The 11038-nt window shown below is 49.0% G+C and overlaps 1 protein-coding gene across 2 annotated transcripts in view; it reads left to right on the forward strand.

Moving 5' to 3' along the window:
* SERPING1 (serpin family G member 1) overlaps positions 1 to 9380 on the forward strand; it is a 45385-nt gene extending 36005 nt beyond the window's left edge. For both annotated transcript variants that reach the window (XM_019514591.1, XM_019514599.1), the window contains exons 3-8: positions 1706 to 2345; positions 3489 to 3626; positions 5365 to 5568; positions 5995 to 6137; positions 7515 to 7734; positions 8515 to 9380. In XM_019514591.1, coding sequence (XP_019370136.1) covers positions 1706 to 2345; positions 3489 to 3626; positions 5365 to 5568; positions 5995 to 6137; positions 7515 to 7734; positions 8515 to 8765 — 1596 coding nt within the window. In that variant the 3' untranslated portion in view covers positions 8766 to 9380. The remainder of the gene's footprint in view (positions 1 to 1705; positions 2346 to 3488; positions 3627 to 5364; positions 5569 to 5994; positions 6138 to 7514; positions 7735 to 8514) is intronic.
* The last annotated feature ends 1658 nt before the right edge of the window (positions 9381 to 11038 follow it).

Below are 11038 nucleotides of genomic sequence, written 5' to 3' on the forward strand. Positions count from 1 at the left end.
GCAGGCCCAGCCCTGCAGCAGAGGGGAGGAAAGGGGGAGCAGGCCTGGCCCTGAAGGTGAGGGGAGGAGTGGGGGGTCAGACGCAGGCCTCTGTCCCTGCCCACACCCCACCCCCAAATCATTCTTGATGCGCAATTGGCTAGTACTTATAGAACCTCTTATTGTCGTTAACATCTCTTGCCAGGTGCAGCTCATTTTTTACCTTTGCCTTCCTGATTTTGTTGCTTCAAGATCTTGCTTTTTCCTGGTATGTTTCCCTGATGACTTTCCCATTGTTCCATGACCTGTATGCCTTCCTTGTGTATTTGAGGCACCCTAGATACTCCTTGTGGAGCCACATTGGTCTCTTATTATCATGTTGGACTAGCTTCTTGTTGGGCTTCCAATACTGTGCCCTTTAGAAGCTTTCTAGCCCTTCTGGGCACCCTTAATCTTTCAGACTCTCCTCCCATGTCACCATGCCTATTATCTCTTTGAGTTGGTCGGAATCTGCCTGTTTGAAATCCAGTGTCTTAGTACTGCTGACTTCATGCTTCCTCCATCTAGGTTCATTAATTCTATCATATCATGATCACTTCCATCCAAGTTTTCCATCACCTTCACATCCTCCATCAGTTCTTCCCTTCTGATCAGGACAAGATCCAAGATAAATGATCTTAGCTGTATCCTCAACTTGCTAAAACAAAAAGTTGTCCTCCACACAAATTAGAAACTTGCTTGACATGTTATGTTTGGCTGTACTATTCTTCCAGCAGATGTCCATATAACTGAAGTTTCCCATTGATACCATTTCATAATTTTATCTTCTTTTTGAAGGCTGCCTCATCTACTTCTTTTTCTTCATATGACGGTTTATAATAAATCCCACCATTGTATCACTACTGGCCCTTTCACCATTTATCTTCACCCAAATATACTCTTATCTCCTACTTTCTTTCTCCTGAACCAGGGAACAAATGTATGTATTTTTATATATAAGGAAATGTCATCACCTTTACAATCCTGTCTTTGAAAAATAGCATAGTTCTCAATGTTGTGTTCCAGTCATAAGAGCTGTCCCACCAAGTCTCTATGATACCAATCAGTTCATAGTTCTTTTCACAGGCCACAGCCCATCCTGTTTGTTCCCCACACTTCTTGCATTTGTATACTGTATATGCATTGGACGTATTTTACATTCACATCTAGTCCAGCCCCCTGCTCAAAGCAAGAATCAACTTCTCTAAGCCAGCCCAGCCAAATGTTTGTCTCACCTGCATTAAAAACTTCATTTCTGCAACCTGGTGGCAGATAGGGCAGGAAGCAGAAACCAGAGCAATAGATTGGTAAGGAAGCACTGGGGTTCTAGACCCTCTTCTCCAGCCCTGATGTACCCTGAGAGCAGGAAAGTATCTACACTAAACCTGTACTGTTGCAATTTTGGCCCAGTACCTCTTGCCCTGCCCCCTGTGAGCACAGAAAATGGTTGAGCACCATCATTGTTATAACAATTCTTTGTCTATTTGAAGAGTCATGTCAAATCCTCCCTCTGCACCCCCCTCCTGCCCCCATCTTCTCCAGACTAAACAACTGTAGGTCTTCCAATCTCAAGTCCATTACCGCCAAATCCCACTTACCTGTTGGCTTGTTCTCCTTTTGTCCAAGCCCCAAGAACACAGCTGACATAGAGCCAATAAAATTGATGATTGTTACGGATTTCTCCTAGCCGGCTAACAACGAGGACACCACTGGAGACAAGGAGGGTGAGAACGCTGGTCCCACTTCTGAGCTTCTGGGCGAAATCAGACAAGATGACACACCCATTCTGGAGAACAAGCCACAGCCTAAGGAAGTTTCTGAGGAGGAGGAAGAGGACAAAGCAGCTTGGGAGAGAGAAGCAGAGGACCAGAAATTTTCACAGGAAGCTGCACAGGTGAAATCAAGTGAAGAGGAGACCACAGGCTTCAGCCCTGATGTGAGAACAGCAGACGAAGAGGAGGCTAACAGGACAAGCAAGCTGGGTGGGGGTCCTGAGGAATACCTGCTGGGAGGTTGGGGTGCTGTGGAGCCAGACACCAATATCACGACTGAACCTGTGGAAGCAAACACCACTGAGCCAGTGCCAGCACCAGACCCCATCTCCCCACATGTTGTGTCCCTCATTACGCCTCCCCGGTGCACCCTTTCCGATGACCCATGGAGCACCTGCGGTTCGGTCTCATTGGAGGATAAAGCCCGGGTGGCGAGGGCACTGACCGACTTTGCACTGAAGTTCTACAAGGCAGCAGGCCAAATGGAGGGCATGGGTACCAACATGGTTTTCTCACCCCTCAATGTGGCGCTGGGCATCTCGCATCTCCTGCTGGGTAAGGGCAGTGAGTGCATGCACAGCCACTGAGCACACACACAGTGCGTTTACATGCACAGATCTTTACACAGTCCCCTACAAACAGTCATTATTTATAAGCATGCACGGCTATCATGCACATACACCTGCTGCATGCTCACACAAAACCACTGCATGAACATACAGTACACACTTATCCTACATACAACCATCATATACATAGCCGGTGAATGTGCACAACTACTATGCACACATGCGTGAACACACAGCCATCACTCACGCAGCTACAGTACACAGCAGAGGCACATGACAGTCACAGGCATGTATACAAATCCCTACACACAATAGCCATGCACGCACAACCATAATACAAACATCCACAATCTTTACACACATCACAGCTATCTGACCATTATATATGTGTAGGTGTCAGCCACCTGACATGTATGCATACATAACTATTTCATAGGCATATGCAGCCACTACACAAATACAGAGCCACTCCAATCATGCACACGTATGCTCAGACAGGCATGGCACACGTTACCACCGCACAATCATCAAGCACAAACACCTCTGTCTACAACACATACAACTGCTTATACAGTCACTGCAGCCAGTCACAAGCATAGGCACAAACACATACACAGCCATCTCTGACATGCAACCATTACTACTGTACACTGTTTTCTCACATCCAATCCCACCCCCTGATACTTCTTTCCTCCTTTCCCAATCCCACACCAATACCACAAATTTAGGCCCCTCACTTACCCTCTCCCATGTCTGTGGGCTCATGTCAAGACTAGGCCCACCAGCTTGCCAGAACAGCACACCTGGATCCTATTTCCATTGGCCATGGTGCCAGCAGACCTCCTAGGACAGCAATGCCTCCTGGGTGTCTACTGGCACAGAGGCAGGAGGGTGTGTTGGGGATGTGCAGCCCCAGATAAGATGGGAGAGTGCCTAGCTGGGCAGGGGTACCCTGGTAAGATGAATCTCCAGCCCAACTCTTGGTTACTATTACCTATCTGCCAAGCTGTTGTCTCAGGCTAGCTCTGCTACAGGTGCAACTGGGATCCTACTGACCTCTTCTCAGACCTAGTCCACCCTACCCCTGCTGATCCTCTCTTCTCTCTGTTTCCTTGTCCTTCCCTAACAGGGGCACAGGGTGACACCAGGGAGCGGCTGAGCAGTCTCCTCTCCTACCCTCCAGATCTCCCCTGTGTCCACGGACCACTGAAGCAGCTCATCAAATCCAAGGCCTTGCTGACTGCCTCCCAGATATTCCATCGCAAAGGTGAGCAGCTATACAAGCCAGGGTATAGCTGCTCACCCTGTGAGTTGCTGTGGGTTTGGGGTCAAATAAAGACTTTGGTCACCAAAGAGGCAGGGGTGCTGTGCGCTCCCCTCTGCACACGTCCAGTCACATTACAAGTGGCAACTGTGGCAGGCCAGTAGGGGGCGCTCATGCATTGAGCCACCCACCTCCCTGTGCCCGACCACCTTCCAGGCTCCAAGTGCCTCCCTAGGGGTGCCTCACATCTGGCTGACCCCCTTCCTGGAGCACACTCACTAGCCGGGGGTAACGTAGCTGCCACCACCCCGAGAAGGGACTCTCTCGGCCCTGTGTCCTCAGGTAAACACAGGCCTAAAGTCCTACGAGTACTCAACCCAGTACAGGCACTTGGGGCACTTCCCCAAGTCGGGGGTCAAAAAGGAAAGTCTCCCTTAGTCCACAGACGTAAGGGGCCTCTTAGGCATAATTTAGACCCACCCCTCAATAAGTCTCCTACACCGGTCTCAAAGGAGAACTTTATTGATTACAGGGGTAGGGTGAAAATAGGGTACAAGATAGAGTAATATCATAGAAATCCCATAGAGCAAAACAGTCTGGCTGAGGTAGCCTTTTGATCACGCATCTGAGTTTCTGCCAGCTAGATATCTAACCAGATCTCGAGTAGTTGACTCACAAGCATCATCCAGAGGCTGCTGGAGATTCCCTCTGGAGGCACGCCGTTCCTTGCTCATGAGTTATGGGGGAGAGAGCCAGTTTCAGATGATAAAGCTCCTCTCTAAGTCTGAGTCCCCCGCATGGCTGTGCCCCCTCCTCCTGGGCAGTCTTAACTTATATAGCCCCTGTGACATCATTCACCTGGTCCAGTGGAGGCCAGCTCCGGTTGGCTGTCGGCCAACCAATTTGCAATACATCACTAGTTGTCAGGCAGACTCTAGCCCACCAGGTAGAAGCCCCCCACCCAGGTAGCTGATACCAGTCACAAGGCAGAGGGAGCAGGTTTCCCCCCTCCCTCAGGAATGTAGCCAGCTCAGATTACCTAAAGAGATAGGGTAAGGGTGTGTCTCCTCTGCTGGGCCCATCCTAATCAAATTGTCACAGCACAGAGATTTTGGGGAGAAACAAAGGTGGCTTCCTGCCACAGCAACATGTCCCAATAAAACTCCACAGCACCACTTAGGTAGCGGAGCAGGGTGCTGGTCTGATGAAAGTCACAAGATGGGACTGTGATGATACACCTTTCCAATGCTTGGTCTGTGATCAGTATCCCAACTTTAAAACGTACTGCATCATTGTTAGTTTCATGTTGCAGTTCACATTAGGACGTGCTGTTGCAGGCAGCAAGAGGGTTTGATCTTGTTCTTCATTTCTCCCACTAGAACTAGTCCTTGGTGCAGCAGCGTGAGACCTGGATTTGGTCTAAAATTTCTGAAAGAGGGAGTTAGCCCACATGCTGTTTGTGGCCATGTCTGTTCCAGGACTGGGGCAAAAAGTAGGAATAAACAAGTTACACTAATATAAACATATAGATTCCATGCTATTGGTTTCTCCCCCAGTGGGAAACCAGAGTCCTGAACATCTGCTTCTGCTCAGCAGAGGGGCAGACAGAGATACAAGGACAAACTTTGTCTTAGTGTATCAGGTAGATGACATAGGCACATGGAAGGAGGTGGGATTGCCTTGGCAATGGGGGTGGGTTCAGAAGCTTCAAACTCCTCATCTTCATGATCATGGCTTTCAGGCCTGCAAATAAACAAGGCCTTTCTGAACCACTCACGACGCTTCAGTGACAGCCGGCCCCAGGCACTCAGCGGCAATGAGACCCTGGACCTCCAGCGCATCAACAAGTGGGTGAGCGAGAAGACCAATGGCAAGATCAAGAAACTGATGGAGGATCTGGCAACTGATGTCCAGCTGGTATTGCTCAGTGCCATCTACTTGCAGTGTAAGGACATGGCACTGCATGGCCTGGTGGGCTTCCTCCCATAGAGAGCCACTCCCCTGCCCCACAAGGGACTTGCCCCCAAGATACCTACATCCCCAGATGCACACACTCCCAGGGACCCACATGTAAGAGACCTGAATCCTGTGGAACTAACTCTTTGACATGCCGGTGCCCCTTGGACATCCCCACCCCCCATACCCAGCACCCTGGTGACCAGCCCCATCAGATAACTGGGCCCTCAGGGACTGTCCTCTGAGGTCGCTGAGCTTTCAGAGATCACATCTTGAGACCCCTTCCTCAGAGGAACCCCTTAGAGCTACCCCAGCCTCTGAGACATCTCTCATGAGACCCCTTGGCTCTGCCCTATGCCTCGCCAGCCCTTCCAGCCATACACCCTAGCTGTGTCTCCTCATTCTCACCCTCCAGCTAAATGGAAGACTACCTTCAATGTGAAGGACACCCAACTGGAGAATTTCTACCGCCAGGATAAGAGCTCTGTCAAAGTGCCCATGATGACCAGCAAGAAGTACCCACTAGCTTCCTTCACTGATTCCAGCCTGCAGGCCAAGGTAATACCAGGGCACTGTCTGCCACAGCCTTCTTGTCTCAGCAGCAAGTCCTACCTGCTCACCTTCCATATCTATGCCACTTTTTCCTTCTCTTCCTTCCTTTTCTTCTCTCCTTCTCCATTTTATCCTTCACCTTTGCATCTTCCATCTCTCCTGCTTCCCAGAAGAACTGTTGTTCGATGCTGGCCCCTGAGTTCCAGATCTGTGCCCCATCTCAGTTACGTGAATCAGTTTCACAGAAGCTGAGTCAGGGCAGGGAGGAGGGAGTGCATATTGTAGGTCTGTGTATGGGCAGCTGTTTGCCTGGCAAGGAGTTTCTTCAGTTTGATTTTTCCTAGAAAGTGCCCAGAAGCAACAACGATGGGACGCAAGATAAAATTTTATCTTAGATTAGATGCAAGCACTTCCTGATCCACATTTCAAGTATACCAGTAGCCTGGCACACACCCCATAACTTTCATAGGAAAGGTTTAATTCTCTGATAGTTCCATGCTAATCATTTTGAGGTGGAAGGAGAGGACTGGCAAGAATGGATATAAGTGAGAAACCAATGTGTTATGTTTTCAAAAAAATCAGCACCAAAGTTAAAACAGTTATGTTTTACTTAGTTAGAAAATCTGTTTTCAGTAAGAAAAAAATAGATTTTTCATTTTAAAAATTGATTTTTGTTTTTAAAAGTTCCTGTCTTAGAGCAGGAAAGGTTTTTTCCCAATAACAAGAAAACAATTTTTCTATTAGAAATAAATATGTCTTTTGTTATTAAGAAAAAGATTGATTTAAACATCACATTTGAGAAAAGTATGCTAGGAAGGAGGAGTATTTAAAAAAGTAATTCAGGCAAAGAAAAAAAAATCACATTTTTCAATTTAAATAATCCAGGGGTTTTGGGTGTTGATACAGAAGAACAATTTGTTTCCAGATTCTGTCCACAAGTAGATGAGCAGGGTAATTCTACCACAAATATAGTTGAAAGGGATTTATTCCATTGAAAGAAAAATGATTTGAATGAAATGCATCATGGGTGGGAGCTGCCTAGGCTGGGAGTGGGATCAGCAAAGCCAAGAAAGGGAAGGGCAGGAAGGCTTTGAAGGGGACAGCACTGACTGTGGTGTAAACTGTGTTCCCAGGTTGGGGGCAGTGTATGGAAAGGCAGTTGTTATTTTCTGAGACTAAAGACAATGGCACAATGCTAGTTTGCAGGAGCTAGTAGCCTGGAGGGAGATGTGGGAAAATGAGGAGCAGTGTGAGGAGATGCTAGAATCAAAGCATCCATGGCTGTAGAAGATCTGGGTTCAGTTGTGCCATGGAGGGTTGTGATCAGGGGACACGTGATCCTAGCACAGGATAGGTACTCAGAAGCATCTGTTCCTTCCCCAGCTTGGCCGGCTGCAGCTGTCCAACAATATGAGTCTGGTGATCATCATTCCCCAGCGCTTCAGCCAGATACTTGCTGATGTGGAGGAGAAGCTGAACACAGAACTCTTCTCAGCTGTGATGGACAAACTCATGGGCATCCCGTTCAAGCCCACTGTACTGACCATGCCCAAATTCAAGCTAGACTCTTCCCAGGACCTTATGGCCATCCTAGGGGAAATAGGTAAGCACTGGGGTGGGTGATCATCACTGGGGCATGGGTCAAAAGGGTTGGATGGGGACTGCCCTTCCCAAAGCATAAAGGGGTTGCAGGGCACCCTTATGTGGCCAGCCCTATATGGGATGTTCCTATCAGTGTTACGCAGCCACTGCCCAGGAGCTGCTGAACAGGTGGGGTGGTTTGAGGGAAAATCTGCAGAAGAGAAGACAGGCCCTGGAAACAGGGTCATTCCACTCCTCAGGGATGCATGGAGACCAGTGTTTGAGTTATGACAGTTCTGTCCAACTTCCAAATGGCTGGGGGCTGCCTGTCCCACAGCCACACCACCAGAGGCTGCATGCCCCACAGGATATATCAGGGTGAGCCGCAGCCCCCTTGAGCTGCACACCCTACAGACCCACCCACCCCCATTGCACTTTGTGCCCCAGGCTCACCCTTAGCTCCCTGCACTACTGCAGCACTGGCTGCAGCTACTGTTGTAGTTGGAGCAATGGGGGAGCAGAATCCTGGGAGCCATAATTTAACCCCTCATAGGCTGCATAGGGCCTGTAGGCCACCATTCACACAATCCTGGGTTATGACATCACTTCTTAGAGGGGGAACAGCTGACCTATGACCTCAGGTGCCCTCAGAGACCTTCCCCCAGATGACCCCAACTGACCTGGCTGACCTGCCCCAGAAGCACTGATCCCTGCCTGGCTGATCCTGAGGCATGTGCAGCTTAAGTGATCAGGGGTACTGAGGGATCCTCTCCAAATGCTCTCTCTATGGCCTGTTTTCCAGACTACGGCCTCTTCTTCGATGCCAACCTGTGTGGCATCTCAGAGGATGAGGAGCTGGCGGTGTCAGCTGTGCAGCACCGGGCCGTGCTGGAGCTCAGCGAGGCAGGGGTGGAGGCTGCGGCTGCCATGGCTATCTCGGTGGCCCGCAGTGCCTTGTTCTTTGAGGTGCAGCAGCCCTTCCTGTTCCTGGTGTGGAACGACCAGCATGGGTTCCCCATCTTCATGGGCCGGGTGAACGACCCCAGTGCATGAGCCTGCCCTCTCTGTCCATCATGCTTTGGGCACCCATGTGGCATGCACCAGGGCATGGGCACTCTACATGGTGGCTTGTGCAGAGTAGAACCTGGCTGGCAGGAGGAGTATCTGTTTGTCTGTCTATCCCTCCTTTCTCCATCTATTCCAGTTCATAGCATCCATCTATTTACCTAACCAGCTATCTGGGAGGGAGTTTGACCTAGCGGTGAGAGTACTGGGCTGGGACTCAAAGTACCTAGGTTCTGTTCCCAGGTCTGTCACTTATCTGTGCAAATCACTGTACCTTTGCATGCTCAATTTCTCCAGCTGCATTATGGGGTGACACAAATTGTCATCAACAAAGAGTAAAAATTGTGACTTGTCACTATTGATCTGCCAGTTCCATGTTCCCTGTTTCTGAGACCCTAGATTCTCCCCCATGCACATACCTTGTTTCACTCTCTGCTCAACCAGCATTTTTCAGCTCAGGCCTACCAAATACGCACAGATCAGGATCCACCCCCCACCCCCCAGCTGTATTCCCCCAACATCAGCCTTCACCTCTTGTTTTTCCCTTTTCCCCCCCCTACCCCTAGACCTGCCACCAGTGAATAAATTTGAATCTATAAGCTTCCTGGGCTTGTGTGACCTTTTCTCCAAGGAGCCACATCTAGAGGAGCTGTACCTGGGGAATGCTTCCTAGAATGGAGGCTTGGGATAATTCCACTGATCTAGTTACCTCCTTGGGTGGGAAATGCAGTGGTGCAGGGGTAAATAACACTGCCAGGGGTAATTATTCTGTTACCCCCAGGTGGGAGCTGTAGAGGCACAGGGATAGGTAGCACTACAAGAGGGTAATTATCCAGTATGTAAATGAATGACCCCCACAGCACCACCAGATGCTTCCTCTTCCCCTCACTGACTCTGCTTCTGTGCCACCCCCTCGCCTCCAAACCCAGCATTAGCACCATATACAAGGGGATGACCCATGCCTCCATTTCTTCCTCTCCTTTCACACACCCACCTTCCAAGTAGTTCAACCCAAGCACAAGTAGCTCCACACACCTAATCTAGCAGTAGGAAACTTCATTTAATTTGCAAGATGGGTTTTGATTGGTCTATTAATCTGCTAAGTATGTTCCACTGCAATATATAATATACTCCAATCAATGGGAGTGATGGATGTAAATGAGCTGAAGGAATGAAACATGCAAGTGTCTGGGGATTAGAAATAACAGGGGTTTTATGTCAAAATACAACTGCCAGCAGTGATCCCCAGTGTGGCCTTTGGGCATTACAGAGGTGGAAGGTGAAAGAAGCAATAGATATATTTATATCAATGTAATACATATATATTTGTAGCATCATAAATACATGGTTATACAGCACAGGTCAAAGGTGGGACACTTCTTATTCCAGGTCAGTTCCTTCCTCTACCCCTTGTCCTCCTCAGCCAGGCACCTGGTGTCCTGTTAGGTTTGGAGCACTGGGGAAAACTTCATAGAATCATAGGAAAGTAGGCCTGGAAGGGATCTCAGGAGGTCATCTAATCCAACCTCCTGCTCAAACCATAATCATTTCTGCCTAAAACATCCTAGTCAACTGTTTGTCAATCCCAGGGGTGTTGAACCCCCTGGGCCCTGGGCTGGATCCAGACCAATGGGCTCCTTTTGGGGTGGATCCATGGAGACAGCAGCAGCAGCTGCAGCAGGTCTGTTCAGGTCATGGCACAAGTCTGTATTCAGGTGGCAGCATGAGGCCGAGGCCAACAGCAGGGGACAGGCAGCAGTGCATAGCCCTTGCTTATCCTCCTGCCACCTATGGTCATATCCACTGGAGCCCCAAATATGGCAGGAGATCATACCTTACTAGCCCTGCCCCCAGCTTCTGGTAGTCTGCTGGATTAACAAGGGGATGGATGGAATGGTTTCACAGGCTGGATCTGGCTCATGGGCCATAGGTTTGATGCCCTGGTCTATCCTATTCTTAGACACTTCACAAACAAGCCTCCCAACTAGCAAGCACAATGCTTAAAGCATCAAAAACACCCTAACTTCCCACTAGTGAAGCAGGAGGATAAGGGTGTTATCAATGTCCTTCCCCTGTAAAAACAGGAAGTGGTTGCTAAATACACTCCAGATCCATGGGAAAGGACCAGGCTCCACCCCACCACAGTGCCTGAGTGATGTAGGCTTCTCTGGCCCTTTCTTCTAAAGAGAGTAGGAAGCTTGAGTCTCAGTGAGATTTACATTCCTATGTCACTTAGGTGCTTTCAAAAATCTGACTCATGA

The sequence above is a fragment of the Gavialis gangeticus genome, unplaced genomic scaffold (genome assembly GCF_001723915.1).
Source record: "Gavialis gangeticus isolate Ggan-Ray unplaced genomic scaffold, GavGan_comp1, whole genome shotgun sequence".
NCBI lineage: Eukaryota > Metazoa > Chordata > Crocodylia > Gavialidae > Gavialis > Gavialis gangeticus.